Source organism: Colletotrichum acutatum (genome assembly GCF_030867785.1).
Source record: "Colletotrichum acutatum strain CBS 112980 chromosome Unknown BDZ83scaffold_1, whole genome shotgun sequence".
Taxonomy (NCBI): domain Eukaryota; kingdom Fungi; phylum Ascomycota; class Sordariomycetes; order Glomerellales; family Glomerellaceae; genus Colletotrichum; species Colletotrichum acutatum.
In genome coordinates, this window is record NW_026848995.1 from 450,187 (window position 1) to 476,226 (window position 26,040).

Consider the following 26,040-nt stretch of genomic DNA (forward strand, 5'->3'; position numbering starts at 1 on the left):
GTGAGGCCTGATGGAGTAAGACAGTCAACTGGGTAAGACGGTGCTTGGCGTGCTGCCTCGTATGAGATGTGATTGTACACATACATAGTCAGTGGCAGGACGGAGTAAGTTGGCACTGGATCAGTCCAGTCAAGACCAGTCACAGTCACGTAGCCGTGGTGCCACATGGGGGCAGAAGGAAGCCAAATGGCGAAGACATTCGAACGGTGGCCGCGAGACAACACAGAGGCAAAACCACCACTTGCGCGCGATAGTGCGAGGATTCAGGACGAGGTGGGCAATCATTATTAGCCAGACTCCCCAAAGTTACCCAACCCGACCCGCGCGTAATAATTTGCGGCCTATGGAGAATTTGGAAAAGCATTGGGCATGGGCGAGGTTTACACGACAACTTCCGGCCGGGGGTCCAGCCCGGCATAGCACCCGATAGCGGGCGGTCCCTCACCTCGTTCCATAATCCATTTAACCTTCACCGTATCCCTCTGAGCCTCTTTTTACCTGCCTCCTCCCTCTTTACGAATAGTCTATTGTCTATCCGTATCCCTAACCATCCAATTACTAAGGTATGCTTGTTCTCCGAGTCACGGGGTCCAGGCCCACCCATTTCCACTTTGACAGGATGACTGACATTGACAACTTGAGCAAAGGACGTGAAGAAACCGTAATAGATGAAAAGAAACTGTAAAACATAATCCAATCGGCCCAAATGGTGAGACGAACAGCCAGAAAATCCGCTGCACAGTAGGCAACCGGACCATCCTCTCGTCCGTCTCGTACCGGAAAAGGATGGCTTAACTTTGTCAGTGCTGTCACTGAGTAGGGAGGTGGTATCTCCATGGATATTTTTGGCCTTGACTTTTCCCTTTCGAATCCCATAGTTCGTTCCCCTGTCATTCGGTGATTGGGCCCGTCGACTCACTCACCTCTCTGTCTCGTTCCCACTCTTGCGAAAAGTTCCATATTCCCAGTCGCTACCCCTTGTCCTTCCTCTCTCTCTGTCTCCATGACTCCATCGCTTTCATTTTGCTGTTATGATAAGATTGATGAGAAGAGAACCAGGGGGCACTCGCTGGTGGCTGCTCAACGGGAAACGGAAACGGGAACAGGCAGCGTGTGGCAAACCTCGTCTGTGGTGGCTTGCCTTTGTCCCATCGTTTCCAGCAGCCCATGCCGTTCTTGTCTTGCTCGTCGATATCTTTGCTTCAGGTTTCTCTTCTGGAGGGAAAAGAAACAGTGATGCAGCCGTCCGCTTGTTCGGGACCGGAGGTGGGTACCACATCTCCCGTCGAGTTACAGTATTCTCTGCAATCATAACAGCCCGACGTATTGCTCCGGCTTCCAATTGTTTGAACGAAGGGCAATCCGTCCAAACTTGACACACGGCCGCGAACCTTAACAAGGACTGGATTGGCGGGCAATCAAGGGCAAAACCGCTTTGTCCGGTCCAGCCCAGTCCCAGCTCGACCGTAGCTAGTGGATCTGCCACCCGAACGTGGCCCTCGCCGTCTCAACTGCAACATTGTTACATGTTCACTACCTCAACTTTCGGTCCGCCGCCGACCATCGCCCTTGCGCTGCTGCATCTGTCTGCAAGACATCTCATCCCGTTTGGAGACATACGGATACACTTGGGTCCGCGAACAGGTAATATTGGACATTGCGACGAAGAAGTCCACGCCATCATGCTCATCCATCACCCACGGTGACAGGAAGTCAGAACGATGAACTTGGTGTCTTATGTTCAGTAACTTGCTCCCACGGTTGACAACGCCGTAAATTGTTTTTGTAGGGACGAAACCGATCCACTCCCGTGCTACCATTCGGCGCTATCCTTGGGTGAAGGATGGTCTCCTGTCTGGTCCTGTTGTGGTGCTGCTGCCCTGCAGTTCCTCCTCGGTGGGCTGAGTACCCAGCCTGTACCTCGACCGCACAACGCGGCCTGTCCTTACTTGATGGATACACAGGTTCCATGTTGCGACAATGGTGATGGTGAGCGCACTGGGCCAGTAGCGGCTAGTGCACCCCCTGTCGGGCCTTGAGTAGAGGCAAATGTCGCTCGCTTGATGGAATCCATTGGCAACGGATACTGGTCTCGACGTCCCGGGGAAGAAGCCGTCGGATGGGTTTGAAGTTTTGAGCACAGAATATGCCTTTTGAGTAGTTACCGTGCTGTTCCATGGCGGTCAGAGGTAGAATCAACTACAGGAGATGGGCGAGTCAGGAAGACGACGCCAGACTGGCATGACTGGGTATCCAGAAGGCTTCTCTGCATCTTGATCTGCTTCGCTGGCATGGCATGGCAAGGTAAGGCGGGCTGAAAACCCGTCCGCCAATGGTGCTGCCCCTGACTGGCGTCGCCGGGGCGGTATTCTCGTCTGGAACGTGGCCGGCAGCTGGTGACCGATAGAATTCGTTGCACGCAACGTCGACCGCGCTGCAACTGGTGTGTGTGCCTGAGTGGGAACACCCTCCCTTCTAGATGGAATGTGAACACGGCCATACCACTGGGCACCACCCACGCCATGTCCGCATCCGTCCAGATTGGCCAGTACAGTCGCCGCCGGCTGAACAGTCCTTGAGGATTCAACGACCGGGAGTAGAGAAGCCAGAGGATGCCGACCAAGCTGAACTATTCGACTTCAGCCATGTTCATCCAGTTTGACCTGGGCCGTCTTCGGTGTCATGGCGGGATGCGGTTGTGTACGTAGCAGTCATTGAGCTGCAGCGGCTAGGTGTGATGAGGGGAAGCCCATGTGCTGTGCAGACGTTCTACTGTGGTATGGTTGTCACGTCGCCTCGCCTTTCTTCAAATGGAGTCGCGGACGGACGGCCGTACCTGACCTTCCCATGCTGCAGCTCGTGCGGGTCTCATGAGGGTCCCAATGGGTCCAGTAGCTTGCGCTGTCACTTGACTGTTTGCTGCAGTGTCCCATCGTCGAGGGTGTGACTGTGACCACTGATCAGTCTAGTCTATGTACTCGGTTTTTCTAAAGACCCAGACAGAAAGTTACGGCTGGTGTTTGTATCTCTATGCCAGGTTCTTCAGAAGACTCTGACATCACTTGGACATATTTGAGGGCGTAGCAGAGGTATGTATGCATGTCGGCGACCGGATGGTTAACTGGCAGACAACGTTCATGTTCCGGTAAGTTGAGCGTTGGGTTGGCTTAGAAGGGAGACAAGAACGCACATCCTGGCTGGATAATTACTAGTGTTGGAGGAAACCAATGAGAGTGAAGACGCGCGTGGGAGAGGATAGCAGGTGAGGGAGGATTGGTAGAATTATTCCGCAAGGTACCTTACGGAGCGCTTTGAGGCGGACGATGGGATCAATGGAAAAGACGGGAGAAACGGAAGGAGGTTGTCGAATTGTTGGTTCCTGCTCTCACTTCAGTCTCGGCGGTGCACCTCCGTCAACCAGCCTGCACCTGCCATTGAAGCACCAGTGAAGCAGCAGCGCCCAAGTGGATGGATTGGCACATTGGGTGACGATGCGCGGGTGTGCTGGGCTGCTAGGGACGCGGGAGAATCATACCTAAACTTTTGGTTGCAGCCACGAGGTCATGTACCGCTGCAGTATCTATACCTGCCTGTGGGTATCTCCTAGTGGATCCCGTCTGGAAATGTGCGTTGTTGCAAGTGCAAGTACGGAGGCGTCGGGAAGGTGCCTCGGGAACCCCAGTCGATCCTTCCATTCTCTTGAGGCGGTCGTACCTTCGTCTCGTATGTCCACCGGTAGGTACGAATATCGGTTCCTACCTTGGTACCTTACCGCAAGTGCGGCGTGCCTGTGTCTCTTTCCTCGACAACGCCTCCGAAGCCCTCCCAAGGATTGAGACCCAGCTGGTGTTTCCCCGGAATGAAGAAAAAGAAACATAAACCCCAAATCGTCGACGGTGAACGACGCTACAGACGACTCCTCGCAGAGATCGAGAAAGAAAAGAAGTCAGAAAAACAAATACTATCGTATCGTGCCCGCCCAAGACCCCTATCGGCCATCTACCTCGAGCTGCTCGCCATAGACTCTTGACGCTGTATGGTCGTTTACAATTGCAATCTCTGCCTTCTTCCGTACCGCCCAGAGAGTCACACACAGCGAACATCGGACACAACTTTGTGGCTACCCGGGTTCCCGCGGGAAGGGAAGGCACTTTAATCGGATCCATCATCGGGCCCAGACTAACGCCGAAATAGTGTTTCCCTTAACCGCCAAAATGAGCACTCAAACGGCGTGGGATGGTTGGTGCGGGATGATGGATCATGCTTGTGTCCTCGGATCCGCTGGCTTTTCCCGTCACGTCACTTCCCAGTTTCCACTTCTCCAAAGGCAGGCAGGCCACAGTCATCGACTTTAGAAGTATGTGCCCATATTGGCGGGCCGGCATGCAAAGCTTCGCCAGCTTGCAAGCTATCGGGGGCCTGCGTACGGGCGCTCGTCTGAGGTGACACAGTACCTACTGACGGCCATCACGATCACGGGTCAGGCCAGGAGCCAACAGCGAGCGCCACGGCCTGATTACGAGCTCGCGCCCCCAATGACACTCACCACCGTATGGCCTCCTCAAGCAAGGCTTCAGACTGGCTTGGTTGCTTTTGTGGTCAGCTTTGTCGTGCCTATACCACCAAGAGCATGGCGTAAGGCGAACCATGCTCGCGATTGGCAGCGTCGATCGCTACGTAGTGGTGTACGTACCGTATATGGGCAACTCTCTTGCTGACAGGCTTCCTACACATGCAGGTTGATTTGGATTTGATTTGCATTTTGTACTCCACGTCAGGAGAGGCGGCAGATGGCAGCTGGAGATTCGGCTTAAGCCTGAATCTCAACTGCAAGTCTCGCTTGCCTGCCAGATAGAGCCGTTTCTTGCTTGTCTTGGTTGGTGCGTCTCATTGTCTCAACTTCGACTGAAACATGTCTTTGTCGTTTTCCCTGGCGACGGACGTCAAGGTACGGATACTTCAGCAATGGTAGGTTGCGCACCCGGGTGTATTTCGGTCTACCTACACGTACATTGCACCTTGACTCGACAATGGCGACCGTACAGCAGGTACACAGTCGGTAGGGCATGCAGCGTGGCAGCCAGCAGCCTACCGACTCCCACCCATCTCGACTGTACGATAGTTAGTGTTTGGAGGCTAGACGGAACGATGTCGTTTGGAGTAGCGAACATGTTGCGCTAATGTTCACTACTTTGGGTTGCGGAAGAACACAAGGCCACAGCACCTGCCACGCTCCTGTGTGACCATGGAAAGAAGGACACCCAAACTTGCTTCATGCCAGGTACGGATACTTCATGCATTGTTTCGGTGCCATTAACGAGGATATACACATTCTGCACCACTGAGTTCGATACTGGCGCTAGTATACAGCAACTCTCCCACCGGAACATTACTCAGTCCAAGAAAATTTGGCCTTGTTCTGCCATCTTCGTGTTCGAGAAGACCGGCCTGCCATCACTATGTATTATCCCATCTACCAACTATTTACCCTCCAACGACCTTTGCAGAAAGCAGGGACCCTCCCCCGACTTGTGAGCGAAGTATGATGCAGACGCCAAACAACTGCGACAAGCTGTAATGGCCAAGTACTCGTGGCTTCAAGCAGCACGGACTGCTGGGCTCCAGTCGGACAATGCCATACTGTAGCATGGTTCGCTGTGTGCCGCACAATCCAGCACAGGACGACGGCAACATCGACGATTGCTGGTTACACGAAATACAGCGTAAGATCTCGTCAAACACCCTGCCCCTGACGTTCATGACATCCATAGATCCCTTCAACACGCGGAAGACCGACTCAAAGGAGTACCTGTATCTGTTCGTAAACGTACGCCTCGACCATCGGATCGTCTGCATGAAGCTGGCACGGCAGAGATCCTCAACATCAAAGGGCTGTCACACCAAATCGACAGCCACCACAAGCAAACTCGACATCACCAATACTATTGTGGAGCTATCCGTAGAGTCTTCTCCGCGCAAGCGGTGGTCGTCGCCTGCTTTCGAAAACCGATCCCAAAGCCCAAGGGCCATCGCAGAAGACGACCCCACCTCTGAAAGCATGGGGCACCGTCAAAGTTCGGACGTTGATGGAGAGGGCAAGGGAGCATCCTGAAAACAGCATAAACGTCTAATTTCTGCTTCTGGCCAGTGGTTCATCATTGGATACCGACATTGCCTCCAGTAACGCTTTAATCTATCTGCAGCTAATACGTTTGAAGCCTTGACCGTCAAATCGCCCTCAGCACTGATGCCGTGGTCATCCATGTCCTGTAACGAGAAAATAGAAACATGCCGAGGTCGTTGGCCAGTAACGGGCTCTCGTTGCTGAAAATACGGGTCAGCGTCTTTTTCATACAAACTCAACAAGCAGACTCAGCGCGCGGGAAAAGAGCAGAAAGCCGCTACCGGCGGCAGAGAAGCGGTAGCAAGCTACACACAGCACCGCATGTCAATTGAATCCGACTACGCACAGGATAGCCTCAAATCGGCCCACTGGTGGTCAGTGAGCCATAAGTGTTTCCCCCGAAACAAGGACAGGATCAGACGCTGCCTAAGCAATCCACCCCGGCAACGGCTGCGAGAGCAATACCAATGTCGGTTTTTGCCAGAATTTAATTGCCTGACCGTCGACAGTACAGCATCATGACAGCCAGGTTCAATATGACAATGCAGCGAGAAGTCAGCTCACTGGATGGCATAAGATACCTGTGAGCGCACCGTAGCTGCCGTCCGTATCTACCTTCAGCGGCAGCTGTATATTTTCTTAGTACCCATCTGTCCGATCTGAGCGTCTGACACCTAGCGGATCATCAGCTCACGTGTGCAGAGAAACCTCCAAATCCTGCCACGGAGCTCGGATACTCAGGTCTGCCAGCCAAAGCCTTTTCTCTACCTCACACTCCACATTCGCTACCTAAATCGATGCCAACTATCAAGGGCGGGCTGCTAACATCGGAAGCCAGCATCGTACTAGTGGCGAGGACCTCATTGGGTCAAACTGCTTCATAGCATTTTCTCATCACCTCGTACCCCAGTGCTTCCAACCTGCTGGGCCCGATGCCGCGCCTGGGCTTCCTCCTCTTCTTCTTCAAGTGTGGGCCAGCCTTCTAGCTGCATCCCATTCCAAGGACCGGACTGGCCCGGTGTACGGATACTCATCGAGACGTTGCCGAGTCGAGATGGCGGATGGCGATTAAGCCGAAAGGGTGTAGGTACACGCGCGATACATGCATCGTTTCCCGCCCCGTTGCCCAACTTGGGCCTTAGATGCCGTAGCTAAGTCGATAGACCCGTGCATTGCAGGTCTTTTTCCAGCCCTCGATTCCTCTTCCTTTTCGTCGACGATTTAGAGGAAACTCCCGGAACAATGCCTACAGTCGATGTGGGCGAAGCTGAAGGAGAATTGTAGAGGCATGCTAAGCGACGCAAAAATTTTGATCCCTCATAGAGTGAGTCCCATTCCAGCCGTCCGGGAGTTTGAGGTCCAGCCAGCCGGAGCAAGGAAAAAAGTGTGAGACATGCTACACGCATGGGTAGCACAAAACCACCAAAAGGGTTACTCCATCCGAAGATGATGAGAAGCCCACCGGGCCTATCTACCTACAGGACGGCTACACACAGGAACCGCTCAGTACATCGACCAACACTGATAGATACGGTGTGTGCTGAAAGGCTGACAGACACCAATGCAGCCGAGAAACCTTCCAGCCGGCCCAGCCAGACAGATGGGTATCTATGGTTCGGACAAAGTAGGACCGGGTGCTGTCCTGTGCGTCGCGAACCCAAGTATCCGTACCTACTAAGGTATTCAGTGAGGTGGGGAGGAGAGGCGGATGATGGATCAGCCTGCATTCCGGCCTGCTTTCCGTAGCCGTTCCGTTGATCAAGGCCGCTCACCGGAGAAACGACATGAAAGAGATGCTCAGCTCTACGCCTCAAACAAGATACCTGTGGCTCTTGACGAAGACCTGCGGAACCTACATTCCTTCCGATACGAGAGAGGCTTGCCTTGTGCCGACAAGCAATGCGGACTGCAAAGAAGACGATTGCCATGTCGTCACGGGGAAGGGTTGATGCTTTTTGCTCGAATTACCCTTTCGGCCAGGTCCCTGATCGTCCAGCAGATTGTCCCCTGCCACTAGGACCCTGAATAGGATGGTGGTGGTCTGGCCTGACACCCTGGGTCTCGCCTCTCGTCGATTGTATGGTCGCCCCGTTCCCGCCAACCATGTCGTTGCACAACGTCCGAAACCAGTTACCGGTTGCCAGAAATCTATCACCTACACCCAACCCCCCAATGAATCTGCAACGACACCAAAAGGTTTGGGCGAAATGGTGAATTGCTCAAGTGTCCACCGATGGCTTCATTCACATAGGTCTCTACCCCGCTTCTTCAAAGCACTAAATTCCTTCAATGACTTTCGGCTCATGTGCATCATGTACATACATAGTAACGCCGGGACCATTCGAACGTGCGTGTGGCAGGGGGAGGGAGATGCGGCAAATCGCAGTACGATTCTCATTTTCCCTTTCCTCACCCACCATGGCAACTGCTCTCAGATCACACTGCCCACGCACTGGCAGTTCGCGCTTTGCCTATCGGGAGAGCACGGTGCGGGCGCTCATATATCAGAAAGTTTCCGGAAGGTGATTTGATCGGTCGAGGAAACACCCCAGCAGACTTTGTTATGTTGATTCATTTCGTTGTGAGAGAGCTTAACGGCATCGTCTATTTCTGTGGGATATTTGCCAAGTGGAAGCTGAGTCGTGTGTATTGTCCCAGCTGTGCTTTGTCTTCCGGTCCCATTTCCCCTTCGTTCAGTTGTTTGTGGATTCAGCTCACCTCTGGGTAGGTACGGATAGCTCGCAGCAGTGAACCCATGGCTCTCTCCCAGGAAAGGGGATGGAAACGCACCTTTGCAGATCATTCTTTCCAGAAAAACGTGGTCTGTCGCTCTCTGTTTCTCTCCACTGCACACATTCAACGGAACCCCGTTGCATTTCGTCTGCCCATCCCGCAGCCCGCTCATCAATGTCGATCCGGCAGCAGCCAGCCACCGGTCGCCGAGAAATAAAGCGGGCTGTCGCCCTCCGCTCTTGCCCCTCCCTTGCCCTCATCTGCGAGTCCCTCTTCTTCTGCTTCTTCCCCTCCAAGCGCAAGACTGCGCAGTAGTGTAGTATACGTACGGAGTATCCATCCGTAGAACAACAAGTTGCTAGTTCGGTCGACGTTAGCGTGTGATCTCTTGGGCTCTAGCGCATGTCTGTGTCTTGGCTCGGCGCGGGTGCCGCAGAGCGGAGGGGACTCCTTGGAGGGGGGGGACGGGGACTATGGAGGTACCAACCACAGCACTTACACACCTTGGCGGCACCATGGGTGGGAGGAGGAGGGCCAGCCGCTTCTGGTGTCAGGTGGGAGGGCCCGCTTCCTTCTGTTGATGGTTAGATACGTACGGATACTAATTCTTTTTGCTGGCTATCCGCAAGGTAAGCAAGGTTGGAGGGAGAAGGTACCAGCCAGGAACCTGGACATGGACAGAAGAAACCCCAACCTGCTATTGCTGGGTGCCTGGCAGCGCCTCTCGAGGGAAGTGCCACTTTGAGTGTTACCCCAAGTTTCCAACTCACCCGTTGTGGAGAACTGACGGAACGAAAAGTGTGCCCATCGGCCGGGGGCTGCATTGCACGTATTGTTGAAGGTCGGAAAGAACGAATGACAAGACACCGCCTCGTTGAGGATGACTCCCATGCGAGCTGCGATTTTCCGGATTGATTTCTCTGAGAAGAGGTCTGGTTGGAATATCGCATTTCGTTGCGATTGGTGACGACTAAGAATCATCTCAAGTCTCAACTCTGCCCAGAGATCGGTTCGTATGGTGTGTAGACTTCTCGCTCGGATAACACGAGCGAGTGGATGGAAAGGTGGGCACGGGAAGCCGACGTCGATCCCATCCATAACAAACCCCCCCTTATTGACATTCTGTAACAAGAGGGCGAGAGAGCAACATCAGTAAAGTGGTTTCCCCTTTCCATATGAGAGAGAGAGAGTGTGTGTGTGTGTGTGTCTCGGCCGAGGAGAGGGAAAGGTCACCCACCCGGTGTGCTGGGTCATACTGTTAGAGAAAACTACCCTTTTTCAATGGAGAACTCTCTTTTGATTTGGTTGCGTCGATCCGTACTTAATTAATTCCACGGCAATGATGTCGAGACTAGGGAAAACTTGAGACGAAAATGAGCATGGGCCTCGGTTTCGTTTTATGCCCCGAGACGGAGACATTTGGGGTGAACAAGCTTGACATGCGCCGTGGTACCCAGCCCAGCAGCAGTTCCCTTTTTTGTGAGTTCGATTCGTAGGAAGGAGGAGAAGAAGAAGAAGCGGAAGCCACTTCTGTGTACCTGAGCCGTTCGATTGGATTGTGAGGTGTTGCTTCTCTTACTATTCTGCTAGAACCTAGATGCCGGTCTCGACTTTGGATCTCGGAGACTGGAGGGCGAGGAGCAAGACGGATGAGGATGAGATGGTCACTCTAGACGGATTGAACATGGTAATGTCCCATGTATCCACCCCACAAGCTGTCGTCCCGTCGGCTTCATACCCGGAGAGAGAGGAAGGGAGGGAGAGAGGTATGGAGGAGACAGACAGCTGTCGGACGGACGAGAAATCCACATGAACAACGGCCTTGGAGATGCTGATTCGTCGGGGAAAGGGGTCGTCTGAAACGAGGCTCTCGACCGCGGTTCCCTTCCTTTGCCCTCAAGTCGAGAGAGAGTCTGGACCCGCGATGCCGTCGTATCTCGGGTCTGACGTGCCGAAGAGTGATGTTCTGAATGGGTGCTTGTTTCTCCTGTTAATGTGTCGTGGTGGGCATTGACTTGCGGATGTGCTTCGTAAGGAGGTAGAAGGCTGCTCTAGCCAGCCATCAAATACTCATGGCTATTCAGAATGATGGTTTATATCCAAGAGTTTTCTCTTTGAGTCGTTGTGATGTCTGTTAAATATTGAGTTGGCTTACCATTGGAATAATGTGACCACAGAGGTACATACGGGCGTCTGTCCTTTGAACAAAAGCCTATGGAGATGGATGATTATACCTTTGTATTTCTCCCATCATATCATTCTCGATAAAGGCCGGAGTATCGTGAGCATCTTCTAGACATTCATATCTCAATACGTTTCGTTCAGTTAAGATCCGGGAAGAGCATTAAATTGGGTGACATTTGATAGAACTGACAATATCTCCTTCTATTGCTAAATTCAGCACATGACCACTGTCACCCTGCTCACCGTGGTCTTGTATTCGACTTTATGAGCATGGGGCGGGCATGCCATTTTGTGTTCCGTCAATTACCAGATCGTCATACCGTCCATCGCAAGGCACGGGAGAGGTCAAATTGAAGCACCTATAGTGAATGGAAACTTGGTTCTCAAGAAGAGCCTTTCGGCCTGAGAATGTGCCACTCGTGAACAGCCTCCCAGGAACCACGGGCTCCTCCATAGTCGCTCACTGTGCATTTCAACAGGGCTTCGGGAGGCGCCAAATGCCTGGCTGGTGCGAGGAAGTCTGCACACCTCTACTGACAGCAGCAACTACGAGCCATGACGTTTAAGCATATTTGATTGACGAATGGGCTCCAACGCCGCCTAGCAGAAGATCACGGTAAAGAATCTACTCGCCCAACGCAGCATTTTGAACCCCCCGTTTTGGTTGACAGTCATCTCTCCCCCTCCAAGAAAGAAGCAGTTCCCGCACACGCCTTTTTCCACAAGTTCATATTCCCATTATCCCATATCAGGCCGGTCTAGTCGCGGGCCCTCTCCTTATTTGAAGTTATGTCCTGTACGTCGTATCTGCGACGCGTCGTCTTTGGGCGGGGTCCCAAGTCTTCGGACATCGATTTGTCGGTTTGTTTTCGTTCTTCGGCTTGGTCGCCTGGTTGTTTATTGGGTCTTGAAGAGGAGGATCGCGCAGTGGCCGAGGTAGAAGTAGATGAAATGCTTAGTTTCTGTATGCCGGGTTAGTTGTGACCAGGGTATGTCCAAATTGATGCCTCGTATTCTCCTTCTGTTATGGCTGGAAGTCGGACGTTGGGCGGTTGGTAGACGTACCGTGGGTCACGAAGCTGCCAAAGTTGCGGCCAACAATGCAGTGCCATGTAGGCCCCTTGCGCTCATCGAACTGAAACCGCCGCAAGTATTAGCAACTGTGTACGGGTCAGGCGACAACGAGGATCATGGTAGGCTCACGGTTCGCTTGATGTGCTGGGCGATGTCCTGGAGATCGTGACTGTCAGTAAATGGCGTCATGCGCTATGTTCTCAGTGGATTGGGGACGCGTACCTTCTCAATAGTGAACTTGGCCATGGCTTCCTGAGCTGTGGAGGGGTCGTCAGAACACAGCGGGGTCCTACGGAGGGGCTTTCCGAGGAATGACGTTACATACCAACTTCAATGGACTCCTGCTGCATATCCTCGGTCTAAGCATCGTCAGTATCACGGGTCGCAGTTGGGCGGTCTGTCGGCGCTCCTCACCATGTCGGCGCTCTTGACCTGGGCTGTTTTTCGGTTGCGTCAGCCTCGTCTTCAACCTTATCCACGTCCAGTTCCTGCACAGATGACCAAGTCTATTGTCGCAACGTACCTTCCAGCTTCTCGCGCGGAGCGGGCGAAGTGCTCTTAGCGTCGGACATTGTGTAATGTCGTGTTGCTGCAAAAGTCTCTGAGTTTTGCGATCTCGTCGTCAGCCTCGGTTCAGCTGATTCGTTCGGTTTGCGCGGCACATCTCGCAAGCCCCTTTTCCAACTTGTCGTCCGCTGCTGCGCCTTCGTCTAGCTGGGAGAAACTCACTTATCTGTAAAGAGGTTCTGAGGAAAATGTTAGTGATCTGATACAGAGCATGGAGGCTTCGACTTACATAGAAATCCTTAGACCGAGGATTTGGCTTGGTTTACGAGTTTCTTTCAAAAGCGTTTGTCGCGTGTTTGGAGCAAGCCTGACAAAGTGCCCTCGACAGGGAAGGGTCCATTCGATCGAGTTGGGTTGTCATGGGCGCACGGGCCATAGTCTTCCTCCCGGGGTGGAAACGGCTACGGCTGTAACCTGCGCTAGCGTTGACAAGGCGGGGCGGAAGGTCACATGGTGATAGCGATAACGACGGGGCGGAAGAAAAAAAAACTTCAAGGCAAGTCCCGTTTCCGTCGTCAATATCATCGAAGCCTTCTCCCATCTTCCTCTGTTTACTACACGACAGCATGTCTCTGCTTTTATAGCCACCACAACCCCCGAGCAGTTGAGCTCATAATCTTTTCTTCTTACTATTGTCGGAGCCTTTTATTTTGTTTTCTGAGATACCCTACACAATGGCTGCTACTGCCGCCGACGCTACTCCATTGGAGACCTCTCGCATCTTCGTGAGAGGTCTTCCGCCCAAAATCACAGATGCGGACTTCCGACAGCACTTCTCAGCTGGAGGTCGTGAAGTCACAGACGTCAAAGTCATTCCTCAAAGGAGAATTGGCTATGTCGGTTTCAAAACTCCCGAGGTTGCTGCGAAGGCAGTGAAGTACTTCAACAGATCGTACATCCGTATGTCAAGGATCAACGTTGAGCTTGCAAGACCGGTATGTTGATACCATCACAATGTAAACAAACCAATGTTCATATACTCATGTTCCCTCTCCAGATTGCAGATCTTGCCCCTGCAAAGGCAAAGGGCACTAGCGGACAGATATCGGTGGCAACACCGTCAGCATCTGTTGCCCCTCCCCCGCCAGTGAAGGGAAGGATGCGAAAAAGAAGCGAAAGCGAGAGGATCTGGATGAGTCGGATCCCAAGCTGCGCGAGTTCTTGCAGGTCATGGGCACTGGTCAAAGCTCTACAAACGAGATGTCAGATGTCATGGCCTCCGCCGCTGTTAAAGAGCAGAAGAAGTTGCTTCAGGACGATGAGAGTGACGACGAGTATGAGGCCATCCCTTCTCGGCCTGAGAAACGGCAGATGAGGGAGGCACCACAGGGAGATGGTCGTACAGAGCCTTTGCCGGAAAAGGACGAGGCGATGCCCGACGCTGACCCCGTCTCTGAGCCGACGGAAGTCATGCCTCAGGACGAGATTACGTCTGCCCCAACCAATGGTGCTGCCACAGACGATGATTGGCTTCGTTCGAGGACAAATCGACTACTTGATCTAGTTGAAGATGGCGAGGTGCCCCGACCTCCAGTCCAGCAAGACAGTGGAGAGACAGTCGGAACTGCTCCTGTGGAACAGCAAAAGCAGCCGGCGGCCGAGAAGCCCAAGGCCGAGACTGACGGTGGAGCTGTAGCTCAAGACGCCCCGGTTTCCCAGGAGGTCGAGGAAGATGCCACCCTCGCCACCATCAAGAGAAACTCTAGACTCTTCGTTCGAAACCTACCCTTTAGTGCCAAAGATGAGGACTTGCGGGCACACTTTGAACAGTTTGGGGAGCTGCAAGAGGTAAGCAGAGTGCTTTTCATAACAAACTTACGCCACTCCGTACCATACAATCATGTGATGAATCCAGATAGGGACAGCTTACATCAAATGATGGTTGATGCGAACCTTGGATCGGTATTTTAGTAGATGCTTCGACTTTCTGAAAAATGATTGCCTTCTCAGCTCCTCATATGAACTTCAAGGATAGGCTCAGATTGTTAATTTCCCACTAGGTACATCTGCCAGTAACTGCTGGAGGCGCAAGCAAGGGCTTTGCCATGGTCCAGTTCACGAGTGCCGAGTCAGCTGTTGCTGCATTCCAGTCGACGGATGGTCAGACTTTTCAAGGGCGTCTTTTGCACGTCTTGCCCGCTGAGGGAAAGCGCGATGCTGGGCTGGACGAGTTCGCAATCTCAAAGCTGCCCTTGAAAAAGCAGAACCTGATCCGAAAGAAAGCCGATGCCGCCTCTAGCACGTTCAACTGGAATTCTCTGTACATGAGCCAGGATGCAGTCAACGCTTCCGTGGCAAGCCGGCTGGGCGTGTCCAAATCAGAGCTGCTGGATCCCACTTCGGCTGATGCCGGTGTCAAGCAGGCCATCGCCGAGACGTCGATCATCCAAGAGACCAAGTCGTACTTTGTGTCGAACGGCGTGGATCTCGATGCCCTCAAGTCGCAAAAGCGGGGCGACACGACCATTTTGGTCAAGAACTTCCCGTTCGGGACTACGATGGAGGAGCTGAGAACCATGTTTGAGGAGCACGGCACAGTCCTGAGGGTGCTGATGCCGCCCAGTGGTACCATTGCCATTGTCGAATTTGCGCAGCCAATACATGCAAAGGCTGCCTTCGCTAAGTTGGCGTACAGGCGTATTAAGGACACTGTGCTGTTTCTGGAGAAGGGCCCGAAGAACTTGTTCAAGAATGATGCCTCAGTAAACATGACGCAGGGCAAGGAGGATCGGCCCACCAGTGTTCAGAAGTTGAGCGTCACAGAGCTTTTGGGACGGGACGACCAAGGCGAGGCCAGCGTTGAAACAACCTCACTGTTTGTCCGGAACCTCAACTTCTCCACCACGACGGATAAGCTGGCGGAAACGTTTAAACCGTTGGACGGCTTCGCCTCCGCCAGAGTGAAGACAAAGATGGATCCGAAGAAGCCTGGACAAGTGCTCAGTATGGGTTTCGGCTTTGTCGTCTTCAAGACAAAGGAACAAGCGCAGGCCGCTCTCAAGTCCATGGACGGGTTTGTGCTGGAAGGGCACACCCTTGCTGTCAAAGCTTCCCACAAGGGCCAAGACGCAGCAGAGGAGCGTCGCCGGGAGGACAAGGCCCGCAAGGCAGCGGGGCAGCGGACCAAGGTCGTCATCAAGAACTTGCCCTTCGAAGCGACCAAGAAGGACATCCGCACCCTGTTCAGTACCTATGGCCAGCTCAGGGCGGTGCGCCTGCCGAAGAAATTTGGCAACTCGACCAGGGGTTTTGCTTTTGCGGAGTTTGTCACACCCCGAGAGGCGGAAAACGCTCTCAATGCATTGCGAGACACCCACTTGCTGGGCCGCAAGCTGGTGCTCGACTACGCCGAGGCCGAGGCGGTCGACGCGGAGGAGGAGATTGCCAAGATGCAGCGCAAGATTGGGGGTCAAGTCAACAAGGTCGCTCTCTCGCAGCTCATGGGCCAGAACAGGAAAAGGGTCACCATTGGAGACGACAATGCCGACGAGATGGATATGTGAGCGGTTGGAGGAACATGAACATCAACGGTCCCAAGAGAGAAAAGATAGAAGCGAATCCAAACTTGTGTCGGTGTTATGCCACCATCGTCTCACAACATTTCCCTGACCAACTGCACTATCGTCGCGTCATTCTCGTCTTCCCCCTCAAAGTGACAATCGATACTACCAACTCAGAAACAGAGAAGTTTGGTTCAGGTATCTCCACACGGTGTTGCCCTTTGGTAGTTACTTTCTTTAACTTCCGTGGTAGTCCACTTCTGTAATTCTGTATGCAAATCTGTCTCACCCATCCCTGGCCCCGCGATTTGGGCCCCTGCTCACCCCCTTGTCACCCTTCCGATCAATTTTTTCCCGAACAGAACACCTCCTGCAAAAAATAAACCGTCCCGCTATTGGGGCACCTTTCCCCATGTCAAGCCCACGACGGGAACCAAAGGAGTTTGTTTTGTCAAACGGTGGGGTCCTGGAGAGGGCGGAAACTGCAAGTCAACTACGGACTAATACTGTCTGTGCTATTTGGGACTTTGCCCCGTGCACCAGAACATCAAATGGCAATAGCTTCAATACGCGAGAGAACCATCTTCGTTGCAGATGAGAAGGGATGGGGAGGAGAAGAGTGGGAGGAGGAAACACGCGGGGAAAGGTAGAGGAGAGCGAACATCATCCTTCCACACTAAAAATCTTTCTCTCATCTGTCATTCCGCCTCCTTCTGCCTGTCCTGCCTCGAGCTGCGTACTCGTCTGTCCCTCTTCGCCTCCTTGACCCGCACAGCAGGAATGCATCTCTCTCCCCTTCACTCGGTGTTTTTGTCTCTTTCTAATCTGGCAACATACCAGCTTCACTGCGCACTATCCCCTTTCTTCGCCTCTGTTTCTAACTCTATCCTCATGTTTTGTCTTTCTTACTCGTTGCTATTTTGCCTCTCGTGTTGCGAAGGATGTTCCAACTTTTCATGAGAGAGCGGAACGGTGGGGAGGCCCTAGATCAGCACCCACGCCGAAATCGAAGGAAAAGGTTGCCTATCCGTCCCATCTGCTTCCAGACTCGCCTCTAGAAAGAGTCGGAGAACTCTCGATTGGACGGGTCTGAATGAGTGACGGTGGTGGTGCTGGTGCTGTATGGTTTGGTGCGCGTGGTTCGTGCAGATCCAGAACCGTGGTCTCTACCTAGTTCGTCCCAAGTTGGCCCCCCCGTGAAGGCCAACGTTCCTTGGACCAACCCCCTTGCATGCCAGCGCCCTCAATGTGTCCACCCCTCCAGCTTCGTTAGTTTCCCATGATTTGCCATGTGGAGATGGCCCTTGTCGAACTGGCAGACGATCATATGCACACTCACACCCGCTTGGTACCGTACCGTAGTCGTAGGGCGGCAGGGAAAACCTCAACGGGCCCCATATCGACAAGACTGGCTCCCCGATGCTTCCTAGCTCAGCTACGGCTAACCTCGAGATCCTCCGAGCTGTCAAGTCATGTCAGTCAAATTCGGGTCATACAACGTCGCTGGATTTGCCAATAGAATCACCCTCCTCCCTTATCCTCCTCTGACAGGCACGGCTCCAGCCCTGTGCTTGCTTCCATACTGCTCACTAACGTCCTGCCTTCTCTTTCGCTCTGCTTTCCTCACCCTGGCTAGCTTCTCTCGGAGACCTGATCCGACTTAGTCTGCCGGAGCTTCCTGTCTGCACCTCTCCATGTCCCCTCTGAAGCTCGTGCTCAGATTTACTGCCCTCTCTTTCACTGCCCCGACATCCCTTCCTTCACCCAGACCACATTCCCGCTTCAGCAGTGCTGACCAGCGCCGTCTAAAATGAGATCTTCCCTTCACCCCGCTCAGAGGGTCCAGTACGCAGGAGTCGGGAAAGTCTGGAGCCTCGAGCGGGGCTCACAGGCACATGTTCTGTATCTACCGTCCCAAGGAGGACAGGGCCCTTAGACTAGGAGGAGACCACAGGCATACCCGGGGAATGGATGAGGAGGACGATGAAGCAGAGGGCTAAGAAGGGGGGCGTGTGTTGGCCGTCGATCTGGAACCCGGGGTGCCGAACGAAATTTCGAAAGCTCTCTCCTGCTCTGTCAGTCCCGTCTATCGCCGTCTCTCTCGCCCCGTAGGCTACGGTGTTGAGGGTGTCTGTCGAACGATATTGAACCTTCCCTCGCCTCCTCTCTTTTCAGACTTTGGAGCGGGTGTACCTGGCTTCAGGAACTTATATTGACGTACGTCCCATGCCAGTGTCATTCCTTTCAACTTCCCCAAGCCTTCTCTCCATCTTCCAACATCCTTACTTTTCTTTTGCTTGATCCAAACACTCAAGCATAGGAAAGGCACGTGTGGCTCGCCCGCCTTTTTCCAAACACAGTTTCTTGAGCCGCGGAATTCAGACACACGCTCATTTTACTTTGCTGTTTATTTCCCAATCGGAAAACACCATCTTTTTACACTCACTTCGCCATCATTCCTCTCCCACTCTTTCAGCCCTTCTCCCGAGGACATACCACGAGGAATCTTGACCCCGGAGCATATCACACGGAGAACAAGCGCCCTTTTGCACTCCTTCACTTAGCAACAAAACCCATGCCCGCCCCGTCACGGAATTCCTGAAGAGTCATTCCTTTCACCTACGTCTTTTTGCCTCTCAGCAGTCCTCCATTCTTTCACTCAGGGGTTCCGTGCTTGTCAAGGAATCCTTTTACAATCCAGTTGAAGTCTCTACTCTCCTCGTGGGGTAGAGAGAAAGAACGGACCAAGGTCGACGCATCAACCAGTCCCATACCAGTCCTCCACAAGGACTATCTCCAGAAACACAAAGAAAAGAAGATTGCTTCCAGAGGAAGCAGACCAGAAGATGATGGAGCACCCGCGCCCTGTGCTTCCCTCTCAACGCTACTCCCCTTCCCCAGTCTACAGCTACGATAGCAGACGATGCACGCCAACTGGGCGGCAGCCGTTGAGGGAGTCGACGGGCAATGTCCAGTCCGCCGGCTCTCACTTAGGAAGCCTCGCATCGTCATGCCGTAATAGCCCACTTGGGCTCTTCTCACCGAGCCTGACGAGCATACCCACTCCACCCATCGTACCATCGCAGGCTGGCTCTACCTACAGGAGCAGCAGCAGCCTGAGAAGGCCAGATGCTCTCCACATGGCCAGAAGGGCACGACATGACATCAACCCCATCTACTATGCCCCCGAGTTCCGGCCTTACCGGGACAAGCAGGACCAGAAGGATCCCAACGAGAAGCAGATCTGGCCTCGTGTGTTGGAAGATGCCTTCCTCGACTGTGAGTCCCATTCCCTTGAGCAGCTTGAAGTCCCTTCTGACATGGCATCTTAGCACTGCTCATCATCCCGCATATGGGTAGAAAGAAGTACAGCATGCAGGGCAAGCAGTTTGGGCGTAACATGCTCATCAGCGAGTACCTGTGGATCGCGTACTGCTGCAGCTTGCAGCCAGGACAAAAGGCAGAGGAGAGAAAGAGAAAGCAAGTCTCCAGCCACATTCAAGTGGTCAAGAAGATGTTTGAGAAGCACCGATGCTGTAAGTTTTGGTTTTCGGCCTGCTTTGGGGACTCGAGCTAACATATTTCAGACCACTTCTTTTTCGTCAAGGACCCTGATAAAAGCGAGGCCCGTCTCAAGGACAACATGGAGATTGCCTCCTTCAAGGACAACCCGGTCCTGGTTGCCCTCGCCGAGGGTCGTCTTCCAGACGTGCGTCCCAACTACGAGTACTTTGCCCAGATCCTTGCCATGGACTCTCTTGTGGTCATGAGGCCCAAGACTGCTTGGATCTTCGTCGCTTCCTCCAACGTCAGGATGGAAGAGAACGGAGACGCCTATGACCAAAATGGCAAGCCTCTCGACCCTGACTACTACCCCCACTTGGAGAAGAACATGCACAAGGAAGACGGTCTCTCCAGAGGCCTCAACGGTAGTGTTCTCCTACACGAGTACAATCGCGAATTGGCGCAGAAGGAATCCGCAGCTGTCACTGAGATGTCCCAGGAATGGGAAGCCAAGTTCCCCCCCTTGCACAAATCACTCGAGCACGCCATCCAGGAAAACAAGTGGCTTGACATCTTGGAGATGACCGTCACGCTCGAGATCCATCCCCGCAGCAACTTCCCCGCCGGATCCGAGCTCAACGGCTTCGTTGAGCTAAGCATTTCCCAGCCCGCGCTCCAGAACCACCGCTGGAAGTGCGTCACCAAGCTGGCGAGGCCCGAAGAGCTCCGCCGAGCCGAGAACGAGCCCTGCATCATTGAGCAGACGAGCGAGGTCGGCGTGCAGTACACTCACCGTCCCGGATGCCAGGAGAGCAAGTTTGAGTGCGATTGCCGTAGCCGTCCTAGACAGGACGTCCGCGTGCCCTTCCCCGCGGCCGAGTGGGCTAGCATCCTGAGCACGTGTGCCGGCTACCTCGAGCCCGTCGACAACAAGAAGATTGAGGACGACGAGGAGAGAGCCAAGGCCGCGGAAGACGCCGCCCTCGAAGCTGAGCGTACCACGGCGGAGCTGATCCAGCAGGTCGGCATGTTCCAGGAGCTGTGGTCTGCCCCGCCCGACAACTCTGACCGCCGCAACTGGGTGCGCCGTGGCATCATTCTCTGGAAGTTCCGCACAATCCACGCCTTTGATGACAAGTGGAACCCCATCTTTGAGAAGCCCGCGCCGCAGAAGGGCAGGAAGCCCGCCGAAGAGGACGGCGAAGACCAGAGCTCATCATCCCGACGGGGAAGCCGATCAAAGCGCGTCTTCAATCCTCCCGGCACGACTTGGCGCTTCCTCACGGCCCTAGACCCCGTCTCCTCGGCGCATCAGCAGAACGTCTGCGTCAACCCGGCATCTGGCCCGAGCCGGGAGATTCTCATGGCACCGACACCTCCCTACTCTCACCACCTCGCTGCCGTCATGAACGACAACATGAGCAACGCTTGGGAATCCGTCACCATGCCGGGCCAGCTACCAAGCCTGGCATCCACCGGAACACTCGGGCTTATGGACAACTACTCACATGGACTCGCAACACCTCCACCGACTGCCTCCCTCAATTCGTCATACGCAAGCAGCTACGATGGCAGTCATGAATTGGCCGGCGGACACCACCATCACCAGCTTGATATGTTCACCGCTGCGGCCTGCACGAGCTCCATGGACAACCAGGCCATCGTCGCTGACATGTCATCTGCTGCTCCCGATCCGTACCTCTCGGCGACTGCGGGCATCCAAGTTTCAAGCGGTGTACCTGTCGGCGTCTACGACGAGGGCGAGGTCGAGGGCATCCACGATTGGGACACGGCGACCTCGTCTTTCCATGGCCTCCACCAGTGGAACGGCTGGAGCGAGGCGGCGTCAGACCCAAAGACGCAGCAGTGGCAGAACGAGAACCACCGCAGCGCGGCCGCCAACTCCAATCTCTGGGCCGAGAGCAAGGACCACCACACATGGAACCAGCAGCCGTGGGCCCAGGCCGTCTCGGCAGTCGCTGCCGTGGCCGGCACAGACGGCAGATCCGGATGGTCACCAGTCGACCAACAGCGCAGCAGCGGACTGCCCTCGCTGGATCAGCTCACCCCGCTCAAGTCGTTGACCGGCAGCAGGAAGAGGGCGCGCTCCAACAGCCTCGACATGGAGAACAGGGAGAACTACCCTGCATCATCGATCCAGAAGCTGGTGCACCATCGAGCGCCGGCAGCAGTGATGGACGAGGCTGGTGGTCACGGACACCGCAACTGGGAGTGAAACTTCACTCGGCCGAGCTGTACAGACAGGAAAAGGGAAAAGGGAATGCAGCATGTTTCTGGGAGATGTGTGGCCCTCCTGCTTGCTTGCGCGTACGTTGTAAAACTGGAGATGATCAACCTCACATGCAGCGGCATCTGAGTAAAGGTGAAAAAAAGGATGGTGTGCTTTTTGCGCGGGAGTTTTTGTTCTTGACTTTTGGGTGGGATGGATGATTGACGGCCGACTCATGTGTGAAACGCCTATAAAGGCTCCTCTTGAATGGAATAGGGGCAGAGAAAAAAACATGTTGCAATGTGCTAGAAAGAAACAGCAACTTTTGATACCAATAATCACGTTTTGTTATTACAAGAGTTTTTTTTTTTAAGCAGGGAGAAAGAAATGGAACTTATTACTCTCACTTGGTCCCTCAGCAGAATGTGAAAACAAAGACTGCTTCGATTCCCACATCACGGTTACATTGGCCCGACAAGAGACGTATTGTTTCTCCTGTCATCCTTCATGCCCGCCAAACATTGGTGTTGGGACGAGCGACTGGTTCAGAGAGCTTCGCTGGAGTGATGAGATGAAACGCTCAGAAATGTGGCCTGCCTGCCTGCTTGCCTGGTGTTCGCATTCGGGGGGTCACCTGTGGTGGGTATTCTCTTCCTCTTCTTTTTTCTTATTTCATCAGCGTTTGAGGTGATGGAAGCTTAAAAGATCAGATGATCCTCTGTTGCCAAGACTTATGTTTTGTGAGACGCTGCCAAATTGCGGTTCCTCCGTTTCTTTGCTTTGCCCTTTGTCGCAAACTCGACGGAGCTCTCGGTGTGGATTCGTAGTCGTAGTCGTCGTCAACATCGTCCCCGTCCTCGTCACCAGTGCCGCCCGGACGTCACGGTAATAATAATAACTCCCCCCTTCCCCGGCCTCGCCAGGAGGATTCAGTAGCGCGAGTGGGACGTGGGAGTTTGATGTTTCATTCCAAGCAAGAGAACGAGATTGCGGAGCAGGAGAAGCGAGTGGAGGTGTGCACGTGGAGACCTACCCATCGCATCGTGCGAAAAATGTGAGTGCTCAAAACCAGGAGATGGAGCGAGAGAGAGAGAGAGAGAGAGAGAGAGAGAGAGAGAGAGAGAGAGAGAGAGAGAGAGAGGATGAGGGCGATCAGTGGGAAAAAAGAGCGGAGGATGTTCGCAGGGGTTCTTCTTTTCTTAGGATGGGACGGACGAGGGTTTGCGGGTGCATGGTCTGAACAACGTGGACGGCAGCCGCAGGTGAAACGCTGCATGTCTGAACGTTGGTGACCGAGGTGTGTGATATCGCGAACGGTGGCAAAAGAGCGGGAAATAGGGGGTTGGTAAGTCTGGTGAGTTCTCAAGATAATCGCCCGTTCAAGCTACCGTCTTGAGGAAGAAGAGTTGAAGTCGAAAGACTCGTCAATCGCGTGACAAAAAATCTCGGCGGTTGAGCAAGCGCTATCAAGTTGAGCCTCAGCATACTCAGCCACGATTGGACTGGACTGAAGCCGTTCGCCGAGATCTCGCGCCCGCCTCCCGGGGCGGGCTGCTAGCGGTGGAGCAGAAAAAGAAAGGACCGGGATGCGCACAGACGATGAGACAAGACGATTTGTGAATTCCCACCAGCGAGGAGGATCCAATTGTTGATTTGCCGGGGTGTGGCTTGCAGATTGACGGCTCCGGGGCATTGAGCTCGGAGGCGTAGGTGACAATCTCTCGACAAATGAGATGGGGGTGGTCTAAGCGGATGAGAAAGCAGAACTGGGAACACCCTGAGTAACACTTACTTTCCAACCTCAGTGCTATCGTCGACTACTGCTTGCTGTTAATCTTGGTTTACTGTGACGGTTTCTCTGAACACCGATTGCCAGAGCAAAGAAGAGACGTGGTCATGAACAGCGAAAACGGGGCAAAAGAGTGAAAACGAAAGCCCAGTCAGGTATTCGTTGTTCATCGCGGGCTGTGTGCTGTGTACTCCGTAGGGGCCGCTGGTCCGTGTTTCGAGTCGAGTTGCATTTTGCTCTTCTAGACGCCGTTCCAGACGTCCAAGCTCGTGCTTCCCTGACAGCCGTAGACGGCGGTCCATTGCGCTTGCCTGGACTTCGGTCCGTCTGGAATGAAAGGCGGTGGCCGGGGTTGTTGTGTCCAATGCCCATGACTGTTGGCTATTGCCGTCGCTCATTAAGATCCCTGATGTTGGATTTTGGAGTAGGTCGGTGCTCCAAGGTGGGTTGGAATCTTGTATATTCGCGACTCTGTCCGCGGCAAAAGAGACCAGGGTGCTTGGCGCAAGGAGTACATTTTGCGAAGCATTTGCATTTCTGATTTGGCATCAAGTAAGCTGCCATGGAACACTGGTCAGTTTAGTTGCGTGGACAGACGGCAGTGGGAACTTGGCTTTTTTTTTTTGGTTCACTTCCTTGCCTGTTCCATTCCTGGATCCATCTTGGTCGACCGTTTGGCGGCAGTCTGCGCCAACGGTGGCCAATCGAGTAGATTACCAGCCCCTTGTGTCCGGCGGCGGCGCGGCAAGGCCAAATAGGAAAGGAGAAAAGAGGCTGAGTCAATCTTACGGTGGCCGGCTAAGTATTCGTGGACGACACGCGAAATAAGCAAGGAAAAGAGAGAAAATGGTCGACGGGAATGGCCTCGGCGCGTTGAAGGTGGAACAAGCAGCGAGAAGCAAGTGGTGGACTGGATGCCAATCTTGGTAGGCGCCGCAAGTTGCAGAGCGGCAGAGGAACTGGCTGCCAGTCAAAGTGGTGGTGGACCCTTGCGTCTGGAGCTCGCTTAATTCGGGCAGGGGCCGCATGGGCCTGGTTGACTGGATGAGGTGCATCGCGACTCGCAGGACAGTCAGGACCTTCTGGACTCTCTGCAAGAGGAGTGCGAGCCCCTTGTTCCAGATTTTGCTGTGAAGCATGGGGGCCAAAGTCTCTCGGCCATACGTTTTGGCCTGCAGAGATACATGTTTCGTCGTTCGCTGCCCATCCCTGGCTACGAGGACCGTGGCGCCTAAACCAAGATCGGTGCAACCCCACGAGCGTCGGTACCTTACAGCGGGAGAGCAGCGCCGATAGGTACTTGCTGCCCCATACTCCCAAAGGTACCTACCCAGGTGCCAGCTCAAGGTACAGAGCCCCACTCGCGTGCAGCGTAGCGTAGACCATCTCCCGTCAAGTGCCCACCGCCCGACCCGACGTCTCCCCGACCTTGATGCGGATGCCATACACACTACATGCCTTACCGTGACTACCGTGACTACCTTACCTTGCCTTGCCTTCAACCTTGAGACCTGCGCGCCAAGACGTCCACTTCAACCTCCGTCGTTCCCTGTCAAACATCAACCTTGGCTACTTTGGCGCATCGTGCTTGACTGGCGCCCAGTACCTCGCATCAGAAACATGCGCTCTTCTTCGTCCCATACCAGGCCCCGTCCGACCCTATGGCCGGCCCCGGCACACGACCGGTATCGTTCGCTCTTTGGCCAGATGCCCAGAATCCCCCTGTCCGAGTGCCCATCCCGTCCTCCACCGTTATCGTTTTAGATCGCGACTCCCACGATGCGCCGCATGGGTGTTTGCCTGTCAGTCGGGTACCCATCCTGCGTCGATCACGACCCTCGTCCACGGGTTGAGAAGCTAGAAGGGAAAGCATGAGTCTAGATGCGTGTAGGGATATCCAAGCCATGGAAGGCGGCAGACATGGCCCATGGGTGACAGACAGACGTGATATTAAACCAGCCCGGCCTCTCATCCCGAAATGGACTTTTGGTCTTCACCTCACCTCACCTCACCTCGTCGTCTAACAAACGCCCATCCTCCTCGGGATTCGCAAAAGAACGTGGAAACAATCGCATTGTTTCCCTTCTCCCTTGAGGCCCATTCTTCAGACCACCCTAATTTCCGTGGATTTCATTGTACGCGCTTGAGGCAGGCAGGCACCTTCCTTTATCCGTTTTATTGTTCCTTCCTCCCGGACCGAGTTGGCTGTTCGATCCTGCCTCGCCTTTCAACAACCTCGCAGCTTACAACGCCGCCCCGCTTAACCCGAGATATCAATCTTTGACCTCGATCATCGCCGCATGTAGCACGACAAGGCCTTGTTATTCTTCTTTTT

The 26,040-nt window shown here is 53.9% G+C and overlaps 5 protein-coding genes across 5 annotated transcripts; 3 read left to right on the forward strand and 2 right to left on the reverse strand.

Moving 5' to 3' along the window:
* Window positions 1-5,632: 5,632 nt before the first annotated feature.
* Window positions 5,633-6,112, forward strand: BDZ83DRAFT_746195 (uncharacterized protein; the record flags this gene model as incomplete). The annotated part of the gene is made up of 1 exon (XM_060513227.1): window positions 5,633-6,112. One exon carries the CDS (start codon window positions 5,633-5,635, stop codon window positions 6,110-6,112), a length of 480 nt encoding a protein of 159 aa, XP_060371835.1.
* Window positions 6,113-8,746: 2,634 nt separating this feature from the next.
* BDZ83DRAFT_4414 (uncharacterized protein) lies at window positions 8,747-10,204 on the reverse strand. Its single transcript, XM_060503110.1, has 3 exons — window positions 9,628-10,204; window positions 9,357-9,431; window positions 8,747-9,215 (listed from the first exon to the last, which is right to left on the reverse strand). Exons 1-3 carry the CDS (start codon window positions 9,953-9,955, stop codon window positions 8,839-8,841), a joined length of 780 nt encoding a protein of 259 aa, XP_060371836.1. The 5' UTR covers window positions 9,956-10,204; the 3' UTR covers window positions 8,747-8,838.
* A 1,734-nt stretch (window positions 10,205-11,938) lies between these two features.
* BDZ83DRAFT_746196 (dynein light chain) lies at window positions 11,939-12,687 on the reverse strand (the record flags this gene model as incomplete). Its single annotated transcript, XM_060513228.1, has 7 exons — window positions 11,939-12,003; window positions 12,107-12,176; window positions 12,245-12,271; window positions 12,338-12,372; window positions 12,441-12,474; window positions 12,530-12,552; window positions 12,639-12,687. 7 exons carry the CDS (start codon window positions 12,685-12,687, stop codon window positions 11,939-11,941), a joined length of 303 nt encoding a protein of 100 aa, XP_060371837.1.
* A 669-nt stretch (window positions 12,688-13,356) lies between these two features.
* Window positions 13,357-16,185, forward strand: BDZ83DRAFT_645753 (RNA recognition domain-containing protein; the record flags this gene model as incomplete). The annotated part of the gene is made up of 3 exons (XM_060509883.1): window positions 13,357-13,617; window positions 13,718-14,470; window positions 14,683-16,185. 3 exons carry the CDS (start codon window positions 13,357-13,359, stop codon window positions 16,183-16,185), a joined length of 2,517 nt encoding a protein of 838 aa, XP_060371838.1.
* A 2,846-nt stretch (window positions 16,186-19,031) lies between these two features.
* Window positions 19,032-21,922, forward strand: BDZ83DRAFT_564266 (uncharacterized protein; the record flags this gene model as incomplete). The annotated part of the gene is made up of 3 exons (XM_060503620.1): window positions 19,032-19,461; window positions 19,515-19,718; window positions 19,770-21,922. The coding sequence occupies 3 exons, from the start codon at window positions 19,032-19,034 to the stop codon at window positions 21,920-21,922; spliced, it is 2,787 nt and encodes a 928-aa protein (XP_060371839.1).
* Window positions 21,923-26,040: the final 4,118 nt, after the last annotated feature.

Bases quoted from the DNA above. Each gene is read 5' to 3' on its own strand.
- BDZ83DRAFT_4414 (XM_060503110.1), bottom strand. From the start codon at position 9,955: ATGGATGGGATCGACGTCGGCTTCCCGTGCCCACCTTTCCATCCACTC. The intron at 9,432-9,627 runs GTGAGTTGGAAA...AACCATCAACAG, and splicing joins CCGTCAGTTCTCCACAACGG to AAGGAAGCGGGCCCTCCCAC. The intron at 9,216-9,356 runs GTAAGTGCTGTG...CGACCGAACTAG, and splicing joins CCATGGTGCCGCCAAGGTGT to CAACTTGTTGTTCTACGGAT.